Source organism: Lepidochelys olivacea (genome assembly GCF_965140295.1).
Source record: "Lepidochelys olivacea isolate rLepOli2 genome assembly, chromosome: 7".
Taxonomy (NCBI): Eukaryota; Metazoa; Chordata; order Testudines; family Cheloniidae; genus Lepidochelys; species Lepidochelys olivacea.
The window spans coordinates 29,065,695-29,090,503 of record NC_140417.1 but is presented as its reverse complement, the minus strand read 5'-3'; the positions used below and the strand labels follow the sequence as shown (position 1 = coordinate 29,090,503).

Genomic DNA, 24,809 nt, shown 5'->3' with positions numbered 1-24,809 from the left:
CTCCCTCCTGCACCCTAATCCCCTGCCCCAGCCCTCTCCCAGAGCCTGCACCCCAACCCGCTGCCCAAGCCATCAGGCCACTCCCAGGGCCAGCACCTCACACCCCCTCCTGTACCCCAACCCCCTCCCCCAGCTCTGAGCCCCCTCCTGCACCCAAACTCCCACCCAGATCCTGCACCCCCTCCTGCACCCCAAAGCCCTGCCCCAAGCTCAGCCCAGAGCCCTCCCACACTCCAAACCCCTCAGCCCCAGCCCAGAGCCCGCATGCCCTCCTGCGCCCCAACCCCCTGTCCCAGCCCGGTGAAAGTGTGTGAGGGAGAGCGAGCAACGGAGGGAGGAGGGATGCAGTGAGCGGGCTGGGGCTTTGGGGGAAGGGGCAGGGCAGAGGCCAGGCAAGGGTGTTTGGGTTTGCGTGATTACTGTTATTTCTACATTTTCTTTGAGGTAGATCGTGGGTTGCATTTAAATGCAAAAAGTGATCTGGTGCTTGAAAAGGTTAGAGACTGCTGGTGTAAGGCCTACTTAAGTCTCACTTCACAATGGCTGCCACTAAGTATGTGGAAAAATGAAAATGCAAAACCATGGTAAACATTTTTCTTTACAAACTGTGGCCCCAGTCCTGCAATTGAAAGCTCTAGCAAGGACCTCCGAGGTAAATGCATTTGCCATTTGATCTGAGTTTTAAGCACAGAGGTCTGGTCTTAAGGGTTCATGCTAGCAGGTTTAGTTGTAGGATTGAGACCTATATATTTAATAGTCCATTGAAAAAAAGTACTCAAAGGCACCAGTTTGAAGTATGGACTAATAACATGGCAAAAAGTCTATTTTTCACTTACAGAAAAATGAAATGAAGTCTGAAATCATCCATTTTCTGTACATTCCTAATATAAAAGTCAAATGTATCAACAAGAATAATCTTGTTCAAAACTAATTTTTCCCATTTACACAATTTACCTATCAAATTATAGGTGCATGAACAATTCATATTTAAAACTGCATAATTGAGATATCTAGAACCAGTTTCAAACCCAAAGGCAAGATTAAATGGAATTCTACATACAAACTATTACAGTACCACAAACACTGGTACTGTTTCCATTAAAACATTTCCCTTTCTATACATTTTTAAAACAAATGTGCTTTCATTATAGGCATGCACTATGAACAGATCAATTTCAGCCTCATTCTACTATATTGGCATTAAAGAGATACAAAAAGAATCAATGCCAACCATAATACACTAAATGACATCCCTCCCCTACCCCTTGATCAACACAGCAAGTGCATCATGGAAAGTATTGTCTACTCTGGTTGTTAAGACAAGGGTTTATCTTACTCAGTCCTCTGCTAATCTCTTTAAGTGTGACCTCCCCTTGATATCTGGCACCAGGATAGCAGGCAGCGAAGACAAAAGGAAAAGCTTATTCCTTCAGGCAATATCTTTTAATACTCAACTTACTGAAACACTGAAGGTGGAATTTGCAAAAGTCCTGCAAAAAGAAGAGTTTCAAAACTGACTTCAAAACTGACAAAAATGGGACTGGTGCCTGAGTCACTTATGTGACTCTAATTTTAATGTGGGATGGGATTTTCAAACTACTTAAAAAGGTACCTACTTTAAAATTAACACCCCACAAAATTAAGCAGTTTTAAAAGTGTCATTGTAAACCATTTGCTAAGGCATTATCATTAGTTTGAGAAATTTAATTTGAGGGATAATTTGACATTTGAAAAAAAGTCTATTCATGCACTTTTAAAAGTAACCCACAAGCTCGATTACTAGTAATGAAATACTGACTTAGTTATGTAATATAAGGAATAAATATTCATGCATGTGTAATGGACTAGATCCTTTGGTTCCTACATGCTTTGATGAAATCAAAATTATTTTTGCCTAAGGGCAGACTCCAGAATAAAGCCTCTAAAGCTTTTAACAATGATGGGCAGTGCTATGTAACCACAGCGAGAGTTGGCTTTGTTATTTTACCACACCCAGAATTGCCATTGCACCCTGTCTGAAAGAGCTTACAGTCTGATTTAATACATAATGTAACAAAAAGGCAACAAAATACAGGAGTGGGGATGCAGGAAGAAAAGACAGTGGTCACAGCTATCAGATTATGTGCATGTTATTTTGCTGAATAACCACATGTAATGATGCCCTTGGTCGAGACGTATGCCAGGCCTTAACCCAGATTTATGGATCCAGAAGCATAAGGCCAGGTCTACACTAAAATGTTAGGTCGACCCAGCTACATCACTCAAGGGGGTAAAAAATCTACATGCCTGAGCAACACAGTTAAGCCAAACTAACCCCCAGTGTAGACAGCGCTAGGTTAATGATGGAAAGTGGGGAGGTGGATTAACTACCGTGACAGGAGAACCCCTCCCGTTGCTGTAATGAGTGTCTATACTTAAACTGCTACAGTGCCACCACTGCAGCTAGGCTGCTATAGCAGCTGAAGTGTAGACACAGCCTAAGCCTCAACTATCTGACCTACAGGGCCATTAACTGAGAGGGAGTGGACACTCATAAACCTCTATAAAAAGAGATCTGGCCACTACAAAGAGAGACAAAGCTACCCTAAGTTAACACAGGTTACACAAGGGTCTGTATATGCAGTTTTATAGCTTTTTAGTTTTTACTTTTAGGCCAGGTATACCCTACAGACCTATATCGGGGTAACTACATCGCTCAGGGGTGTGAAAAATCCATGTAGTTATACCAACCTAACCCCCTGGGTAGACAGCTTCTCCCGCCAACATAGCTACTGCCTCCGGAGGTGGGAACGTTAACTACACCGATGGGAGATGCTCTCCCATTGGCATAGGAGTGTCTTCACTAAAGCGCGATAGCTGTATATGAAGATAAGCCCTTGGTCATTCTAGGTGGGTGTCATGATAAAATGGGTCTTAAGGAAGGATTTGAACAAGGGGGCTCCAATGTCTTGGTACACCCATTCACAAAGAGTATTTCACACTAAAAGCAATGTTATGGGAAGAGGGATGATGGCAATTGTGGAAGCAGAGCAGTGTGATCTGAAGGCAAAATGATAAGACCCAAAAGTCAGGTGTGGCTGAGTGCCATTTAGTGGCCTGTGGTATGCAGGAGGTCAGAATACATTTTGAATACTGTGTGCAGATCTGGTCGCCCCATCTCAAAAAAAGATATATTAGAATTGGGAAAGGTACACAGAAGGGCAACAAAAATGATTAGGGGTATGGAACAGCTTCTGTATGAGGAGAGATTAAAAAGACTGGGACTTTTCAGCTTGGGAAAGAGATGACCTATATGGGTGGGATAGGATAGAGATCTATAAATCATGAATAGGGTGGAGAAAGTGAATAAGGACATGTTATTTACCCCTTTGCATAACACAAGAACCAGGGGTCACCTAATGAAATTAATAGGCATCAGGTTTCAAACAAACAAAAAGAAGTACTTCTTCACACGAAACACGATCAATCTGTGGAACTCGTTGCCAGGGGATGTTGTGAAAGTCAAAAGTATAACAGGGTTCAAAAAAGAACTAAATATCATCAGGGAGGATAGGTCCATCAATGGCTATTAGCCAGGTGGGTCACAGATGCAACACCATGGTCTGAGTGTCCCTAGCCTCTGTTGCCAGATGCTGTAAGTGGACCACAGGGGATGGATCACTTGATGATTGCCTGATCTGTTCATTCCCTCTGAAGCAACTGGCATTGGCCACTGCTGAAATGCAGGATACTGGGCTAGATGGACCATTGGACTGTCCCAGTACGGCCATTCTTATGTACTAGGTGATCTGGTGATCCTTTCTGGCCTTCAACCTGATGAGTTAACTCAGCAGAAGCAGAATTATGAGGGACTTCATCACATCCAGTGGGGGCTTCCTGGAGAAATTCAAAGGAGGTAACAGTCAATTCTGTAGATTAGGAGGATGATTTTAGCAGCTACTTTCTGTATGGATTGGAGTGATGCAAGATAGATAGATGCTGGAAAAACCACAGAGGGAAAACTTTTCAATAGTCAAGATAAGAGCTGATCCAGACCTGGAAGGAGTCCTTGCCATCTAGTCGGAGAGAAAAGGTTGGATCTAGAACAGGGGGTCCCGGGCCCCCTGGGGAGCCGCGAGCAGATTTCAGGGGGTCCACCAAGCAGGGCCAGCATGAGACTCACTGGGGTCCAGGTCAGGAAGCTGGGGATTGCAGCGAGCAGCCCAAGGGGCGGAGGAGTCTGCAGCTCGACCCTGGCAAAGAGGTGGTGACCTTGAGAAGGCTGGCACACGAGGGGTTCTCCCTGGAAACCATGGGGAGCTGAGAGCACACAGGCCTGTGAGTCCACAACAAGTTGGGAAAAGCGGAGTGTTGGCCTATCACCATCTCCTTAAGAAGGACATTGTAACCCTGTGCAAGAAGAGAGGGTTAAGCATTGGAAAGTTCACCAAAGCACAGTTAATCGTGCAGCTGGAGGAGGATGACCGCTCTAAGGAACAGATTCCTGACCCAAATGGGGCTATAGCAGGATCTGGGAGCAGCTGGAGTAGTAGCCAGGCATCCCCAAGACTCCTGTCCACGACCAGACGGGGGTCTTCATGATCGGGTTCCCCATCCGGGGATCGCAGATGGACAGGATTAGAGCTGAGTCCAAGAGAGCAAGAGGACCGTGAGAGACAGCGAGAGTCCGAAAAGAGCTGCAGAAGCAGCAGCAGCATGAACTGGCAATGGTGGAGCGGAGAGGCATAGGGGACCTCCCAGGGGTGAGTGGGGATAGACCCCGGGGTGCCAGTTCCGCAGGGAACCTCAATACTAAATTGCTGCCCCTGGGACAGGGAGGATGTGGATGCCCACCTCACTGCCTTTGAGCAGGCTGGTTATTTGAACCAGGGGGACCCTGCAGAAAAGCCCCGGTGTCTAGCTCCCTTGCTGGGTCCCAAGGCCATAGACTCCGTCAGCCAGATGGGTGGGGAGATGGACAGGCTCCCACTCCTGGTCCCAACCTATATGTCTGTGTGGAGTTTCCTGGGCTCAGGCCCCTTGGACCTCCAGCGGGAGCGGAAGGTGATGGTCAATGGGGAGACATTCCTGGGGTGGCAAGATCCTTGGACAGAGAGAACTGTTTTCAGGCCCTTGGTGGTGCAGCCTCAGATACTGAGGGGCTGTGTGAGCTGGGTGAGGGTCTCAGGGATGAAGCTCCTCGCCCTGCCTATGGCCCAGATCCCTGTGCAGACCCAGGAGGGGTGGGGCTGGCTGGTCGTTGAGGTTCTCCAGGATATCAGCTGTGAGACCCTGTTGGGGAGTGACTGTGTCTCTTTGGGACAGGATCCAGGCCCTGCTCCTGTAATGGCCAAGGGTTTGAATTTGAATGCAGGGAACCAATCGGCGGAGAGGGAAATGGTCAGTGAAAATGCAGATGACCTGGCTGGCAGCGGGGAGGAGCTGCTAGGCTTAGGCTACCTACCTGCCTGCCTGTAACCAGAGCCCTGGGGCTGGGTGGGACAGAGAGATGCTCCCCGCCCCCTTGCACACCGGAGAGGGGGCTCATGCTGGCTCTGATGCAGTGAGGAAAGCAGCGAGCTCGCTGCCTACTCCCACTGGGACAGCAAGGGCAGTGCTGACAACAGTGGGAGCTGAGACCCCAGCTGGGTGGGGGGAGACACAGGCAGGGCAGGGTATCTGTTGGGAGTGGCAAGGTGCTTGGTAAGGAAAGTTTGGATGAGCCTAGGCAGCCTTGTGAGCTGATGGCTTTGTCTAGTCAGCAGTTTGAGAAGGTGAGGAGAGTGGAAGATGAGTGTCCCTGTACCTTACCTGTTACCTGGGTAGAGAATTGGGACAGTGAAGGAAATGTGCCTGTGTCTGTCAGGGGTATTGACTTGCCTATGGAGCGAGCTACCCCGGTCTCCAAGCAGTTGTCTGTGAACAGCCCTGTGTGCTGGGACAAGGGGAATGAGATCCCAAGCTGTGTGTCTGGTAAAGGAGAAAGTGTGTCCGGCTCTTCTTTGTCTGTGGAGCAGACAGAAGGGGCCTTTCAGCCTGTGACAGTTGAGAATAGTGCAGTTGTCTCAGAGTTGGTTCTGGATTCAACTAAAGCCCAGGAAGGGAATGGTCCTAAGTTTGTGTCTGCTACGGAGAATGGCACTGTAACTAGGTCACATCCAGTTACTGTCTATGCAAAATCCCAGAGCCCAGACAGTTCTGGTGCTTGTATTTTGCCTGTTGCTAGTGTGTTGTTGGGAAAGGGTGTAGCAACTCTGTCTAATCCTAGCCAGGGCACAAGGAGTCCAGAAAGGTGATTTGATTGTGTTACCTACTGAGGGTGTGGAAACCTGTAGCAAGAAGGAAAAGATTCCTGAACTTGTGTGTGGCAAAGGGAAGAAGAATGCTTCTAACCTTTCATCTAGGAAGTCTGTAAGTTTGCCTGAAAGGGGATTGTGTAGGAATCCACCTGATGGGCCAGAGGTGATTCTGGATGTAAGTGAGACCCAGAAAGAGTCCGTTGTTGCTCAGGAAAGTGTTCCTCTAGAGCAAGCCCTAGGTAAAGCGGGTAAGGGCAGAATTTCTGTGAACGGTGAATTGTTGCATAGAAAAGCCCCTAGGGAAAGGAATCCTCATGGAGTCTTTGCAAGCAGTTTACTGCAACTGAAGGGTGTAAAAGTGATTTAATCAAGAAAGTTTCAGTTCCTAACAGCCAGAAACTTTCTGTTGTGAATGGATCCACTGACTTTCCTGTTGAAAGATCCAGTGTGGATAGCTTTGAGAAGGTCTCAGATGAAGTGAAAGCTGTTAAGAAAGGTAAACCGTCCAATAACCAAGTGGCTGTGTTTGGCCAGCTTGTTGGGGAGACAAGGTTGTTGAGAAAGGAATGTCTCCATGCTAGTTCTGTAAGTGAACAGTAGGTGGCCCAGGTCAAGATGGGGGCTCTTAACCAAGAGAGCCCGAATTGCAGCCCTCCAAACTGGAGCGCTGGGAGAAGACCCGATCCCAGTTTGACCCCCGGGGGTTTTGGGGTGGCAAAAGGGCACGGGCCGCATAAAGCTTCCCACATGCGGCATGCAAGTGCTATCGACCACCCCCTATCTGAGGGAGGGTGTGAAACTGGAAGGGCCTGGTGTAACTCTCACCAAGGAACGGGAGAGATGCTGGGGCATCCATGAGAACGTTGGTGGGTTCGAACTTCCCCAGGTCACCGGCTAAAGTGACCCCGCTCAGTTCGGTCTCATAGGGGGGAGAGATGTGACGAAGTGGGACTGTTGTTAATGTTTCCTCTGAATATTGTGGCGATGCCTCAGTTTCCCCTATGCAGTTCTTAAGTATCTAGGTGGTGGGATAAGAGTGTATGATCATTGCAGAGCCCTAGAGGGCAGGTGTTTGCAGGGGTCTATACACAGAGAACGGCCAACACCCTGTTTCCTGGCAACTGATAGCCTGGGCCCTTCCCCCCCGCAAGGTGATAGCGAAAGGGTTGGAGAACAAAGGAATCCGGTGACCTCCTGGCCCAGGAAACGGACAAAGCCCAGAGGAGGAGGGGCTGGAGATAGTTTCAGTTTGGGACTGGCTGGGGACATGGAGTGAAATGCAGATGGGGCTGTCTGGCTCACTGCCCCCCAAAATGGACCCAGCTGAGGGGTCCTGTTCTCTGTACCTACAAGCTCTGTTTTAGACCATGTTCCTGTCGTCTAATAAACCTTCTGTGTTACTGGCTGGCTGGGAGTCATGTCTTACTGCGAAGTTGGGGTGCAGGACCCTCTGGCTTCCCCAGGACCCCGCCTGGGTAGACTCGCTGTGGGAAGCGCACAGAGGGGCAGAGGATGCTGAATGCTCCAAGGTCAGACCCAAGAAGGTGGAAGTTGTGTGAGCTGTGTGTCCTGAAGACAGTCTGCTCACAGAAAGGAGACTCCCCCAGAGTCCTGATTGGCTTCGTAGGGAGCAGTTCCAGAGCATCGCCCGGGGACTCCGTGACAAGGACTGCTAGCCATCCTCATCTCCTGCCTGCTCACCATAAGATGGTACAATAGGACTGCCTGCAGGATTAAAGAGAATGACCTGGTCGAGTCACTCCTAATTAGTCCCTGTGCCCATATCTGCCCAGGCGCTCCTGACCAACCTTACCAAGGTGGCCAGGAGCACCTCGGACATGATGAGGATGGTTTTCAGGCCTATTGCACCGTCTGCTGCCACAAGGCAATGAGTTGCTGCTGCTGTGTAGCAATGCAGTACCGCGTCTGCCAGCACCCAGGAGATATACGGTGACAGTGAGCTGAGCGGGCTCCATGCTTGCCGTGGTGTGGCGTCTGGACAGGTAACTCAGGAAAAAAGGAAACGATGGACTGCCGTTGCTTTCACAGAGGGGGGAGGGCCTGATGACATGTACCCAGAACCACCCGCAACAATGTTTTTTGCCCCATCAGGCATGGGGATCTCAACCCAGAATTCCAATGGGCAGCGGAGACTGCGGGAACTGTGGGATAGCTACCCACAGTGCAACGCTCTGGAAGTCGACGCTAGCTTCGGTACTGTGGAAGCACTCTGCCAAGTTAATGCACTTTAAGTCCATTAACTTAATGCACATAGTATTTTGTGTGGGGACACACACAATCAACTATATAAAAACGATTTCTAAAAAAACTATTTCTATAAATTCGACCTAATTTCGTAGTGTAGACATACACTTAGGTTCCTGGTTCTCTCAGATTCCTAAGCCACAGAACAGAAGCATCAGTCATCTCTCCAGCAGCAGTGCTGCTGCAAACTTAAGTGCGGCATTACTTATTGACCAATACCTGAGTTCAGTTCCAGCAATTTAATGGAGGCTTTGTGTGGAACTCCATTTTTCTCCCTAGCACATAGTACCCCAGCCCTATGTGCACTTCCAACAGAAACATCCCCTCTTCATAGCAACAAAACCTAAGTACAGCTGTTGTCCATCCTTCTGAGTAGACAAGGCCCCCTCCACAGCCTGCCAACTTTGCTAATAGCAGCTGTTACTAAAGGCCCAGATCCTGCAAACATATGCTTAACTTTAAGCATGCAAGTAGTTCCATTCCCTTCATAGTTAAGGATGTGCATGTTCACAGAATCAGGGCCAAAGTGAGCAAAAACAGAATTCTAGGCAAACTTACAGCAGTGCTTTACAAAAGAATAAACTAGCATATTGAATTGTATCACAAATCCATTGCTTGGCAGAGGAGAAAATGGTGCTTTCAAAGGCAATTTTAGATGCCAGCAAAACAGGTTACATTTCAACAGGTGTTTGAGAAATGAGCAGGGATAGGATTACTCAGTATGTCACAAACTACGTAGAGAAAAAAGCCACTAACAATGCCCCCTATAGTACAGTCAGAAGCAATTTGTCTGTGGGTTTCCCTTAATGAACTCAAGTTCAACTTGCTAGAATTCTGCCAAGCTGTGTGGCAGCGGGGGAAAAAAAAACATGAAGTTCAATGTCAAAACAGATAGATCAAATTTTGGAGTGCACAAAGAAATAAAATTATGTAGCCACCATTTAATCTACACATTTCTACAAGTCTAAATCAACAGGACTGGTAACAAGAAAGGAATTGTTTCTTTTCCCCCTCCTCACCTCCTCAAATCACACACAGGGCACACACTTAGCCAGGGGAATTAACTGCCAGAAGATATTATTGAGGCCAAGAAGTTTGCAGCATTCAAAAGAGAACTGGACATTTATATGGGTGACAGGAATATCCAGAATTATAATAGTAAAGTCTTTAAAACTGTGGTTTCACTTAAGTTAATAGTAAAACTCCCATTGACTTCAGTAAAACCAGAATTTCAGCATAAGAGTTTTGGACATAAATCCTCATGCTTCAGGATATAAGCCAATCTAGAATGATTGTCAGGAAGAAATTTCCATTGGGACAAGTTGTCCCATAACTGCCTCACACTTGTTTCCTGTACCTTCCTTTGAAGTAGTTGGTACTGGTCACTGTCAGAAACAAGACACCAGAACAGACCGATCACCGGTATGACAGTTCCCATGATCCTTACAACACACATGCACTGGGTCTTTGGTACTTGCACAACTTTTAATTAGTTGTAAAAATTAATAGTAAAAAAATTTAGATTAGGTTATAATTGTGTAGCACTTGCACAAATGAGTTCTGCTTACAAACGAGTAAGAAGTATCTTGTGGTAGGAGCCCTCCCCACTCTGCAACACAGAAAGTAGCTGCTTTGGCAGCTCACTCATCATCACTATCAAGCTGCAATAGTTGGACCTTGCTGATTTAAGCAACTCCAGACACTGGGGTGTCTGTATTTTAGAGTGTTGTTACTAGCCATCCACTGCTCAGTTGGTGAACCTTTGGGGCTTGTTGGCATCACAGGTGCTTGCCAGGTAGGAAACTCCCAAACTCTAAACTGGTCTTGCCACTTCTCATGCAGACTCACTCCTCATGTGGTAAAAAATTAATGCCTGGGCCCTGATCCTGCAAAAAGACTTACACATGGGCCTAACTGTGTAGTCTTGGTGACTTTGATGGAACTACTCACATGCATGAAGTTAAGCATATGTGTAATTCTTCAAAGATCAGGACTAAGGGCAGGGGACCTTCTGTTTTCTGTACTTAAAAGTTTACCCAATAGTTAAAAGTTTAAAACAACTAGACATTTGCTAAACAAGTATGCCATTTATTTATTCAGGTTAGAAACAAAAGGAATAAAAAAATTCTACCTTTATTTCTTTCATGAATCCAGCCCTTAGAATCCTTTTATTTTCCACAATTGGCTCTGTGCCTTTCTGCTGTTCAGAAACAGGCTAAGAATTTCAATTGCGATTAGAAATACAGAGCTACAGAATGGCTCAGCAGGTAGCACCATTAGTTACTCCATGGGAAGCTTCAGTTCAAGTCACCAATTACTTGAATCAGTAGGGTGTGTTCCATAAAGGTGGCATACCTGCCTACCACAGGAAACTGGAAAGGTTGAGATTTTCCTATCTGCAAACCCATCTATCCCATAACTCTGGTTTCTCTGACATCTGGCAGGAGGGGAAGAGAAACATTCGATACATTTCTTTGTTGATTAGGAAAACATGTTCCCTACTTGCAAACAATAATGGAGCTCAATCATTCAAATACTGACTTGTTTTGCAGCCTGTCTCAGTGGAGTGGGCCGGATCTTCAAACAGTATAAATCAGTGTAGTTCCATTGACTTCACTCACACACGTGGCGTGAAATCCTGGCCCTACTGAAGTCAATGGCTAAACTCCAATTGATTTAACAGGGCCAAGATTTCATACATTGGGTTCAAGTCAGCTACACTGGTTTATACCAGCTGAGGATTTGATCCTCTGTTCTACTCTATTAGTCAGTTTCATGGTTGCTATGCTCTGGAACCTGAGCCCAATGGCATCATCAAGATGGCTGAGATTCTGAAGATGCTCTAGGGCAAGGTGCTGCTCAGTGCACTGTTGTTTGACCAGGTGTAAGAGGTCTCTGTAGAGGAGTTTCATGGGATACCTGTCAATTTTTCCCAAAAGGGTCTCGATATGGGATGCTGCTGTTCTTTCTATACATCCAAAGCCCCATCCCAAGAAATCACCAAGCCACCATTGAGGATGCTATATAGTAAAGCAGACTTTCTATGAAATAAAGACTAGATTTGTTTTCCCATTTATTTTCCTTTTCTCTTCCCATTCTGCACTTCTCTTTCTATGTCCAGAAGTATCTTTTTTTCCTGTGTTTTCCAGTGTCCATGGTTTAGCCCAGACTATTCGTTCTGTAATTGTTAATTCTTTTTAAAATGTTTCATATTTATTGGTACATCTTTACTTGGAAACCCTCTTTCTCCAAGACATTTCTCTCTTCTCATTCACCTTTCTCCTCCTTTTTATACCTTCTGTATTTTCTCTCTATTCCCCCTACTGTCTCAATGTCTCACCTCCACGCTCTCTCTCTCAGCAATTCTCTCCCTTTCATTTCTCCAAACTCCCACCCCCCAGCCTTCTTAGGATGTGGCTGTAGTAAAGGTCCTACTTGTTCTTCAAAACACAAATGGGAAACTTCCAGAGGATGAGAGATAACACAGAGGATGGCAACAGATAGTTTGACTGCATCAGGAGACTTCTTTCTTATTGCTCCCATCAGTGATTTTGCAGTGATGCGTCAACAGATGACCAGCACAGGTTGAAAAAGTGAGCTCTGCTAAAGGTGGCACACCCACATCTGGAAACTTCTGCAGGAACCTCCTTCTACGAGAATGCTACAGCAGATCTTGTACCGTGACAGAACTAGCAAACAGTGATCAGTACAATAATGTCCACCCCATTCCAGCCTCAATGCTCCAAATCCTTGCTGAAGTAGCTGAAACCTCATTGATGTTAATATTTGTTCAGGGTTAAGTTTCCAAGACAGAATTTGTGCTCAGACGACCTTGCAAGCACCAAAAAAGGTAGGCCAAGATTTTCAAAAATAGGAGCCTGAAGCAAGTTTATACATCCATATTTAGATACCTGCCTGATTTTCAGAAGTCCCGAATACCAGCAGCTCCCACTGGCCTAGCATCCATACGTAGGTACCTGCCTGGTTTTCAAAAACTCAAGCACCCAGTGGGAGCTGTTGTATGTTCAGCACTTTTGAAATCAGGCAGGTCCTCAATATGGAGTTTAGCAGTCTTCAAAGATCTTGGTTTTGGTTCCCAATATGACTTGTAAAGGTCTGTGTATTGCTGTGCACATAATGGTTCCTAAAAACTTTTGCCTCCAGGACACACGTTAGATTTCTGTTTGGGACTCCTGTTAGAAATGAATTCTTTAGGTCTGTCTCCTAAATCAATAGATTTTTCACCCTTTCCTTTACCCAGATTACATGTAATGACTATCATAAAATGGCAGTGACAGAAGAGGTTACCTTTCAGTGATGGCACTGCACTGACGTCAGTTCAAGCACTTTACAAGTAGTCCAGAGCTGGAGAGAGGAAAATGGCAAGTGCTCTATAAATGCTATATTCACTCAGCAATTCTACAAAAAATACACTCTCAAAACTGAATATTCATCCATCCAAGAGATTTGTAAGAGGATGCATCAAAGCAATCTGTGAAGAAATCCCAGAACTTAATTACTTAAAAAGAGAAAATAAAACATGTCTTGAAATACAATTTAAAGTATCTAATTATTCATTTTCATATTCATGTTCACGAGGCACTAAGATGTTTAATAGTTCCTTGTCTCTTACAATAAAGCTTCCTGTAGTCTGTTCCAGCCCATCTGTTGACGCCTTGAAGATTCTGTCATCAAAAGGAATGCCTTTTCCTACTAGTAACAGATTTGAAGAGTATGAATTGTATATTATTCCATTCACTGTTTGATGCCAGCTTTTTCGTCAATATACAGAGCTTGCTTCAAAACAGCAATTGATGCTCCTAACACTTTAAAACATACTGTAGAAGCCTTTGAAAAATAAGTTTTTTATAAAATGTTTCCAATTCTTGCAATTAAGAACACTGCACATGTCTCTACTATCTGGGGAACAACTGGGGGGGACGGGACGATTAATGTTTGATGCTAGTTTTTCCTCAACACTGACAACTATCTTCCCCATGCTACTACGGCCTAATAAGACTACCACAGAATAGACCCCAATGAGTCACAGCCGTTAAGCTTTCCACAACCACTGCCTCAGGGATTTCATTCCACACTGAGGGCCAGATTCACAGTTACAATATAGCCCCTTGACACCACTCTGGCAGTGTAAAAGGCTTTAAAGGAGTTGATTACCTTATAAATCACCCCTTTAAAGCGCCTTTACACCACCAGAATGGTATAAAGGGGGATTGGTGTAAATGAATAAGGTTATAATAAAGTTGGGATTTTTTGGTTCAAACGTTGCAGCCACAGTTTGTTAAAGCTCCAGTTTTGGTGCAGTCAGCTCAAGTAACACAACAAACCACCACCACCCATGCTTCAGAGAGTGGCATTGTAACCTGGCACACAAGGCTGCAGTGCTACTCAAGTGTGGCTCAGCCAACCCTCCGTCACGATGGGCAGATGCATGCAGAGGTGCCGTCAGGGTAGAGATGTGGTGGAGTTACAGAGCAGGCCACGTCCTCGCAGTCGAGGAGAAGCTACTGGTGGTCAGTTGGCCCAGCCCCACACCTCCTGGCAAAGGCAGAACTGTCCCTGGGCAAAGTGTGAGGCCAGTGCCAGCAGGACAGAGTGCAGGCAGCAAGTGGGACAACCATCTCTGGGAGTTTAGCCCTGACCTGCACAGGTCCCCAGCCTCTTCCTCATCCATCTCCGCCACTGCCTCCACCAGGTCATGGGGGTAGGGGTGGCCAAGCCAAATTTGAGTGAGTGGCTTTGCAACACCATGAGCGAGAGGCTTTGCGACATGAGGGATGGGGTCACGACACCACTCCAATTTGCGTCAACTGTCAGAAGTTGTGGTGAGTGCTGAAAATTGCAGTTTCCACACCAAAAATCACAACCTGCAATTTTCTTACAGCCTTATAAATGAAAATCTGGCTCAGAGCGTGTAACAAAAAGCAAAGCAGAGAGCATAGTGTTGTCGGACAGATACTAAAATCATACTCATGCAGCGTTTAAGTACATGTAGTTGGGTCACTATTTTTTACTCCTAATCCTTTCATGCCGGTTGCTGAGTTCTAGATCGCCTTTTCACTGTCTGAGGTCACCACAACACAGCCCAAGGGACATTACAGTCTCCCTGAGATTAAATGACAGTGAAAAACTACTTATGAAAAAGAAGAGCTGTGCACAGCAAATGCAGGTGAGTGGAGAGACACACATTAAGTACCACTTCATGCCCCTATTAAGTCACTGGGAGTTTTGCCATCAATTTCTTTCACGGCAGGGTCAGTCTCTAAGTCTGGACATAAAATGAAGAGACTTCAACCCAGCATCCATAGAGGGTGGACAGCACTGATAACTTCCACAAAAGTATGGTTTTTATTTACATGAGGACCAAATAGCAACAGAAGTCAGTTTTTGACACCAAAAAAAAAAAAAAGAGGAGGAAGAAAGCAGTGGTGCAAGTAGAATTTATTTCTTACTGGTACGCTGTGCATAGGCGACTCGTGGGAGGGACACAAAGGAGGGGGCACCAGCAAAGGGGGAAACATGACCCCACACGTGACTCCTCCCTGCCCTGCCCCACCCCGCCCCCAGCTCTGTCCTCCCACTGTGCCGGATACTGACTTCTGAAAGGCAGGGTTCTCCAGAATTGCAGCGGCAAAGGGAGCAGAACGTGGGGCCGTGGGGCAGCTCCTGCGGCGCAGTGGTACTGCCCCCAGCCCTTCCACGCAGCTACGTCTCCTGTCTGGGGTCTGTACAGCGCGCCCAAGGACAGGGCTCGGGGTGGTACAGCCACGCCAGAGGAGCTGCTGGCAGGGGGCCACCCAGCGGCGCCAAGTTCTGCTCCTTTCACCGCTGCAGTTCCCAAGAGAGCCCTGACCAGCAGGGCTCTCCAAGAAACTGCAACGGCGAAAGGAGCAGGGAACCAGTGGCAAAAGGAGCAGAATGTGAGGCCGCCGGGTGGCCCCATACCAGCAGCTCCTCTGGCGCAGCAGCTGCTGTATCACCCCCAGTCCTGTCCGCCTGCAGGGCTCTACAGACCCCAGACAGGAGACGCAGCTGCGTGGACGGGCTGGGGGCGGTATAGCCATGCCAGGGGAGCTACTGGCCACATTCTACTCCTGTGTCTTTCCGGTACGGCGTATCGGCCATAAATATCTTAATGGTGTACCGGACCGCCCTACTTGCACCACTGGAAAAAAGGCAATTTGAAGCACTAGTGGTCTGAGGCCACAATAGCAATGCACTTTAATGGTGCTATTAATGGGAAACCATTAACAGCCATCACTGGTATTTCTCACAGTACTGTAGTTAGAGTCAGAAAGACTAGTGCGTACAGTTTGGGAGTGTTTGCAGAAACTTAAGTCTTCCATTCATTTTAATCTCATTTTGCCACTGGCCTTCATCCCCTAGTCATGCACAATCAAAAAGGAATAAAAGGAGAATGGGCAGTGAGACTTATTCCACTTAGTGCTGCAGACAGGTGCACCAGGTGCTCACATTTCTGCACCCTCCCTACTAGCTGGTTTCCTAGTGCTTTCATAGTATTAAGATAAAGTAGTGATGCAGCACCTTAGTACAAGGGGGACCTGCTGATAGTGAGCTTGGATACAGGGAAGGCCCATTAGAGGTGAAGGTTTTTTTGTTTTGTTTTTTTAAAACAACACTCCATAAGGTTTTTAGACCCTGAAATGCACAAATTACAATTCTAGTTATACTGAACCTCTGGATCCTACTGCCAGATTTGCCACGGACTTGACGCATAGCATCAGGTTAGTCACTTACCCTCTCTATGCCTCATTGACAATGGGGCTAAGATCCGCACTGACCTCTGATACTTATGCACGAAAAGCGCTAGTCACAAAATGTGCTAAATATTAGTAACAACCACAGAGAGGGGTATAGGCTAGTGGAACAAGCATTATATTGGAAGACAAGAGATCTCATCGCAACTCTAATGCTGACTCTCCATATGACCTTGGGAAAGTGTCTTGAACCTATGTCTCAGTTTACATCTGAGAAACAGAAAATACTCCCTCTTTTTCTTTTTTGGCTTTGCAGCACTACTAGAAATCTTTTAGATTATCTGAAAAATGAAAACCGTATGAAAGTGGTGTCATTATTAATCACTTTGCAATCAATGTAAACAAACAAAAAAGATATCTTTAATGACACATGGATTTTCATATGAAAGTTAAATAAGCCAACAAAAGGGAAAAAAAAGTTTCAGGCTTCCTGAAATCCTTCAAAACGAAATACAGCAATAGTTGCTACTGCTTTTTCTCAACTATACAGTTTAGTCCTCTCAATAAAAAACTAATGCTTTTTTGTTTGTAACACAGTGCTGCAAACTGCAAACACACTGAGCACTGAATAGATGTTAACACTTTGAAAAGAACAAGCAACTCCTTTTTTATACAAACATTTTGTCAGAACATAAGATCTGTTGTATCTTGGCTACACCATATATAGAGAGCATTTACTGCAGACATAACACTGTCTTACACATGACATATATGTAACTCACTCTTTGTTCAAGGGTCCATCTATTTTAAGCATCTTAAAACCTGCTTGTTTTTCACAGTAGAAATCTTTATTAAAGACTCAGTTTTTGATGGCAGGCTATTGTAAATAGCTTCAAATGTTTTTAATGAGTTTTCTGGATATGGCAAATCATGAATAATAGTTTAAGAGTTATTTACAAGCCAGTCTGGAGGACTAAATTCATCTTAAAGTTCACAGTTGCTTCAGTTGGATAAAGTTTATGCTCAGATGAAAAACAGAACATTAGTGCTCACATTTTGACTTTCACATTCCCGTCCTTTTAATCCTCAAATGGACTAACTCAGATCAAGCCACACTGACAGACAAATTAGAGTGGCACCATTTGCACCACTATTGCTTAGGATCTGTTAGTATTGCTATTATAAAACTTTATTTTAGGGGTTTGTAACTGGGCTGTAAAAAAAGCACTCCAAGTGGAAACTTGACATAGAAAGTCTCTGCCCTAGAGAAAGTTTTCTTGCCAGTTTGGAGAAGTAAAAATATATTTGTAAGTTGCTAACAATTTTATAAAAAAGTAAATATCCTATTATTACTAAGGATATATTTGGCCAGTAGCACCAGAGGTCTCAGTCAAGAAGAAGACAGCTTGCATAGTGCCCATTGTTCCGGACACTGTACAAATAAAGGAAGGAATTAAAGAGTCTGATGCTCAAATCCTATTGAAATTCAATGTGAATTAGGATCCTAAATACCTTAGGTTCCTTTGAAAATCCTAGCCACAGAGCCTGCAATGTAAATAAACAAGACCAACAGCATATATCCAGAATGTTACTGACAGGGAAACTCTTATTTTGGATTTTGATTTCCCAAGCCATTCCTCCCTCTGTCCAGGTGCTCAGACAACCTGCTTCCACAACCTGCCCTGCTTCCACCCTGATCACCTCACAGATGTTTGCATTTCACATTAAGCTTTCTTGTCCTGTTTTATTACCACCATTCTTTGTTGGATTTTAATGCCTGCTGTCTCACTCTTCGCTGAATTTGCATCTCTGGGGCATTTCAAGCCCTAAACAACACCAAAACCCTGACCTCCTTGGACACTGTCAGTTCAGTTAGTGCTTCCACAGCCAGCAGGGAGATTTCAAAACTGCTTCAAGTCTCTGAGAGAGTGTTCTCTCGCCACTGCTGCTCCAATGTGTGCCTCAAGCAGGGGCCTCTGAGCCATGCCCTGGGGAAGAAAGCCAGTGGGCTCCTGCTTGCATGTTCAGAGAGACAAAAGGGGAGGCCTCAGGAAGCTCAGTGCCCCAGATCCGGTTTGAGCATTGTGCCTAAGCATGTGCCTAATTTTAAATATGAACAGCTGAACTGAAGTCAAATGGGACAAATTCTAGTATTGCCAACCCCCCGCAATTCAGAAGTTATGAGTCCAGCCCCTAAAAGTTATGAGATTGGTTTAAATATTCTGAGATCTTTAAAGTAATACTTTTTTTTAGCCTTTTTATAGCTTCTCTGTAACTATGAGCGCTAGAAATGTAATTGCCATTTTAAAAAAAAAAAGTGAGATTCTCAGGTAATCATCTGACTCTAGAAATTGGGGCTTTAAGAAAAACACCAAATAGCTCATAATATAATGTGAGAGGTGACAGAACTGTTTAAGCATCTGACTAACTTTAAGCACATGAATAAAATACCTTAGTGAATCAGGACTCCAGTGTTTAGAGGAGATGAGGAGTCCAGCAGGCCTGATCACCTTGCTAATGCGCCTGTGCTGACTAAATCTGCACCTACTGCCAGGAAGAATGGGCCTCGTGAATTTGTATTTATAAAATGAATACTCAAAATAGATGACATCATCCCTAGTGGAACTTCTTTGTATTCAGTTAGATTTGTAACATGCCTTTTCCCCACCTATATTAATCTAAGGATTATGAGTAATAAAGATAAAAAAACTTGTTGACAATAGATTTCAGAGTAGCAGCCATGTTAGTCTGTATCCGCAAAAAGAAAAGGAGGACTTGTGGCACCTTAGAGACTAAGGTGCCACAAGTACTCCTTTTCTTTTTGTTGACAATAGAGTTACACCAAGAATGAATTTGGCCCACCTTATTTTGAATGGCAGTTTATAAATGCAACTGTGCTAGTTTGAGATATGTTCTGAAAACATCATTATCTCTGTTACAATGCTCAAGATTACCCAGGTGAAAGAATGTTTTGTGTTTATTTTAGAACAGATATTTTATGTTAATACAATATTTTAAATTTCTAATATGTTGCCACTATGCTCCATTTACATTTTGCATTCCTCCATTCGGACACTGAAAGTCAATAAAGTCACTATCACTTTTGTTTATAGTCAACTTTCAAATGCTTTAGTACTGTAGTGTTTGGGTTTCAGATGCTACTGGGAATGTTTGACAAAGTAAATGCTTTCATTGGAACTTTTTTTAACTGTAGAAACATTTCTATTGTGTTAGATTCTATACAAGTTTCCTTTCACAAAACTTCAAAGTTGGGGGGGGGCTTTTAAATGGAGTGTATCTCTTTAATATAGTTTAACTACTCTTAGTATTTCAAATGGAAAATGTGACTTAAGTATTGAGGTTTAAAAAGCAGCTACAACGTATGCAGCCAATTTTCTAAACATGAATCTCATAAGCGTTTTTTTTTGGTTTGTGTTTTTTTTCTTTTCTTTGCTATGAGAATGTATGGCTTTCAAGAGGCAGTCAGCTAGCTGCAATAGACCATAATGGCCCAGAGGTTTTCAATTTGCAGACTGAAAGTGGTTTATGTTAAGTAGTAACAGCTCCAATAGGTATTAAAAAATAGAAAAAAAAGACTCGGGGTTTTCAAAAGTGCCTAAATATGGATTTTCTTGGTCAGTCATAACAGTGCTGAGGAAATAAATAGCCATTCCAAAATAAGTGTTTAACTAGATAGGTTTTATGTGGTTTTTGAAGGATCTAAAAATATATTACACAGCTCAGTACTGTATTTACAGACAAGACTAATCTCTCAGTCAATACTAACAGACTTCAGGTGCTAGATTCTGATAGCTGCTACACAAGGTGAGCCAAGGTTGTACAGTAAAGGCTGATGCTCCATCTGCAACTCATACTCTTTTCATCTTACCCTAACAACAGTGCAAGACCACAGCATAGGCATGTACTTTTGAGTCAATAGTTTGGGTCTTTTTCAAGAGGGCTACTCTTCCTTTGTGTAAATGGATTTATGCTACAAACTGCCAAATCAGTTCACAAAGAAAAAAATTATCAGCCCAGACTTTAATTCAAGTGGTGAACATGAACCGTTGATAAAGAGTCTGATAAGTCCTTTGTCTGCTCAAACACAACTCTTAACTCTGCTGACATCCCACAAAATCATGCTAAGGTCTCACTCAGCAGGGCCGGCAGTCTCTTCTGAGCTGGCAGTTGTCCTCATGCCTCAAGCACTCCCAGGATTCTCTGGAGCAAAAGGTGCAAAATGCATTCAGAGCGGCCTGTCTGTCTGCACAATAATTGAATACAGCAGCTGGGCCGGTCTGCCAAACGTGCAGAGACCATGCAATGGAGCTGGCAGGAATCAGCAAAGATCAGGGGTTGCCCGTTGTAGAAGAGCCCTAGTTAATAAGTCAACAGCAGTGAAGCAGGAGGAAATATTATTAGTATTATGATGTTGTTTATGGTAGCGTCCAAGGTGAGCTAGTTGCTTGTTTCCAGGCATGCAAAAGGGGTCCGTCCCTGCCCCCAATCTCCTTTCAGTCCAAGGAAAAGTAATGAATGGGCTCAAAGGGAGCCAGACGACTGGAGATCAGGAAGAATACTGAGCTAAATAAATCTTACCTCAACTTCCAAACTCACTTGTTGCTAATGTACATGTCAATCCAAGCAATCCCAGTCCCCCCTAAACCCCAGCCCGCTCAAGGGAGACTCGACGTGGGGCTTCGGTGCCAAACGTTTGGGAAGAGCCCATCGCCGCTTTGCAAACATCCCGAGTCAGGGTGAGAGCTGCGGGGACTCGGGGTGCGGGGCGGGCTGCTGCTGCACCCCGGCTGGAAGCGGTTTCCATCATATCCCGGGTTTACAGTGGGGTGCAATAGCTCTCAGCGCCCCCAGTGTACACATGGTTCCAGCGCCCCTGCTCGTGGTTTTATTTTAATAAGGACCCTCCCTCTCTCCCAGGCCGGAGCAAGCCTCTGGGCGTCCGTCCCAGCGACTGCCGGGCTCGGTGAGGTTCTTCGCCCAGGAGCCGCTGCGGTTTCTGTTGAGCTCGGTCCCGGGTTCGCAGCTGGGCGCTCCCTGAACCCGAACCGGTCCCCGCCCAGGCCGCCCCCCCGCAGGCGGCGAGTGCCAAGGCCACGACCAAGTCCGCTCCCGGGCGCCCAAAGCCGTAACCTCCCTCCCGCGGCGCCGCCAGCACAGGCGCCCTCGGGCTCCCCTGCAGGCGCCCCGCTTCCCGCCGGCCGGAGCGGAGCCTGCAGGGAAACTTCTCCCGGGACAACTCCCCGCCCGCCGGCGCGGGGCCGGGGCCGGGGCCGGGGCCGGCTCCGACTCACCCTCCGGCAGCTCCATCGGCTCCAGCGCTGCCTGCAGCCCTCGGACGCTCCCCGGCGCGGCTGCAGCTCGGGCAGGGCGGCGCGTCAGGGCCGAGCCCTCACAAAGGAGGCTGCTTGGCGAGGGGGGTGGGTTTCCTCCCCCTCCCACCCGGCCGCCGCATCGCGCCCGCCAAGGCTGCGAGCGGGACAAGGGAGCCTCCCGCAGCCACGGAGGGAGGGAGGGAGAGAGGGAGGGAGTGGCGGACCCTGCAGTCCCTGGGGCCAGGTGCAGCTTCCCCGCTGGAGGGGGAGGGGCTGCACCAGTGACTTCGGGATGCGGGGTGGGGTGGCCTTCCACTCTCTGATACCCCAGACTCCCCCATCCCGCTCAAGTCAATAGCAGCTCTGCCCCACCCCTTCAGTGGAGCAAGGGCAAGGGGTAAAAACTGGATCCTGCCACATCCTGTTCCGTGTGGGACCGACCCCCCGCCCCTCCACTGTCTGGACAGAGAAGGTGGAGGGGGTACACCCAAAAAATCCTGTCCCTCTCACAACCCAGTGCAGCAGAGCTGTCCAGGCTGGCATCTGCCACAGGCACAGCCACCCCTTCGGCCCAGCTTCCCCCAAAGGCCAGCAGAGCCCTTCCTACTGCATCTTAAAATCTGATGTGCCCTAGTGCAGCAGACACTGCAGCCTCCAAAGCCATGCACATGCTCCAGACACCTTCAGCTGCCCAGCTCAGTTGTTGTGCAAGCAGATCAGAACATACACACTGGAGTAAGAGACAGCAGGCACCTAACTTAGGGTAGAAACCCCCCCTGGAGTTTAGTACAAGATACCCCATGGAGGCCAGGAACCCCAGTAGATTCTAGGGCCTACTTTAAAGGAGGCATGATATTTACACACAAAATTTTAAAAGACAATTTCCAAAAGCGCCTCTGTGCATACCAAAGTTGTTTAGTGCACTATTCTGGGCATCTCAAAACCTAGACATGTAAGACACACATCTACAGGGCTGACAAAAACTAAAATGCAGCTTGGTTACATGGCAAGTTCTCAAGGACAAAAACCATGGACTTAAAATTTTGATCCATGCAAGGTCATTACTCCTTGTTCCCCACCTGATTATACAGTCTACCTCCACTTCAGTCCCTTGGTTTGTTCTGTAACAGAAACGTGCTGTTGGATAGGTGTCATGTGTTGGTAGAGTAGATGGATGTTTTAATTAATGGGATTAGAAAGACTGATGTTTGGTGTGATGAGATGTGTTTGTGTAAAGTATATGTAGACCTTGTAAATTTGTATTTTAACTGTACCATGTGGCAACTAACTTTTTTTGTAAAAAGGAACAGTGTATGTTTGCAAAAAGAAAAGGAGTACTTGTGGCACCTTAGACACGAAAGCTTATGCTCAAATAAATTGGTTAGTCTCTAAGGTGCCACAAGTACTCCTTTTCTTTTTGCGAACACAGACTAACACGGCTGCTACTCTGAAACCTGAGTGTATGTTTGCTTTACAGTACAATGCTTTAGTATATAATATTCCCTTAGATGGGAAGTGGGATTTTGCAATAATTTAATCTGTTATTTTGACTTTTCCATATATTGTGTCTCCCTTAAAAATTTTATTGAGGTAATGTTGAAATAAGGAACGGTACTGAGTTCAAGCATAGAAGTTTCTGGTTGTCAGGGGATAAGGTACAGATTATCAAGGGGTGCAAAATTCGATTTAGGAGCTGGTGGAGCAAGGATCACATAATAATCTGCAATCTCCCCGACTGGGGGAAAAGTTTAACCGGTCAGAGTACAGACATCGAGATATGGGGTAAGTTATCCACACAACAGCTATGTTCAGTATGCTGGGTATAGTGAGTGAATACGGGGGTGGGGATGGGTCTACCCTCATTTGGTGGGGTTTAATGTTCAGCGGGTTTACGGTTCCAGTTCATACGATCCGATGGGGAAGGCCTCTCAGTCTCTTTCCCACAGTGTGTGCACAATGTCGTACCGGCTCACTCCTCCTGGTACTGTCGGTGGCCGGTGATGTGCTCGATATAGATGTCCCTGGACCATCGGATGGTGTCCAAGACCATGAGGCGCCGCATGAGCCGTGCGTAGCGTCTACCGATCCCGCATTTCCGCAGCATTCTACTTCATAACAGCCTCCTTGGGCAAAGAAGGCCGAAAAGGCCTCTTTGTAACAGGAAGCCAGCTAAGGGAGTCCCCTTGTATCCAAATGTGGCCATGCTGCTATCAGCTACTTCTTCTAAGTCTTGTAAGACCTCACTCCCAGATAAGAATACTTTAAGATTTCCCCATCTCCCCCTTTGTGGGGTCTCCTCATTTATTAAATATCATACAGCAAATCAAACTTCTTCACCCCTTAAGTCCAGCTCTTGTTCCCCAGAATTCAGCCCTGCAACCCTCTTTCCTTGGGTCTGCACTGCTAACTCACTTAGGCTTTCCCTTCTTAAGTCAGGAGTCCCACAGGCCTGTTTCTGGGGTCTGTACTGCTAATTAAGGCCAGCTGCAGCCTCACTCCAATTCTCCAAGCTGGTCCCTTTCAACTCTGTCCCCCCTGAGGGCATTAAGAGATCAGTAGGCAGGCTGGCAAACAGTCATACTCCTCCTCTCCCTAGGCAAGCACTAACCAGGCTTCTTTCAAGCCATCTGCTCACTCTCTCCACCTTCGGTTCCCTGAAGGCTTCTCTTTTATCACTAGTCCTGGGACTCATTTAGCTACATGAGCTACCTATCATGTGACTGCAATAACTTCCCCATCTGGGGAGGAGATCTGAGCAAGGCACAGGTGGAATTGGACCCATTACCTCTTAAAGGGCCAGTCATCCTGTGACCCACATCGGTGCCACTTCTGGCTTGGGCACAGTCCCAACGATCAAACTCAACTTTCATCATACACCAGTGAAGAGCACTAACCATTCGGGGCCTGATTTTGCCATTTTTACTCACTAGGTCTATTGATCCTTTTTACACACAAACACACTCTCAGGGTCAGACTCCCATTACAGGGTGCAAAAAACCTCTTTGCTTTATTACTATGTATAAAAAAAATGATGTATTATGCATCAAAGCTGAGAATTTTCAAGAGCACCTATGGGAGTTAAGGGTTCAGTTCCCATTGAAATTCAATGAGACTCAGGGACCTTCTTCTCTTAAGCTCCTTTGAAAATCCCACCTTCAAGTATTGTCCTGCACATGTGTTTTCCTAACATGCATTTA

The 24,809-nt window shown here is 46.0% G+C and overlaps 1 protein-coding gene across 1 annotated transcript in view; it reads right to left on the bottom strand.

The window, feature by feature from the left end:
- FGD3 (FYVE, RhoGEF and PH domain containing 3) overlaps positions 1 to 21,811 on the bottom strand; it is a 191,171-nt gene extending 169,360 nt beyond the window's left edge. The window contains exon 1 of the mRNA XM_084633492.1: positions 21,592 to 21,811. Within this exon, the coding sequence (XP_084489618.1) occupies positions 21,592 to 21,607 (16 nt within the window). The 5' untranslated portion in view covers positions 21,608 to 21,811. The remainder of the gene's footprint in view (positions 1 to 21,591) is intronic.
- Between the last annotated feature and the right edge of the window lie 2,998 nt (positions 21,812 to 24,809).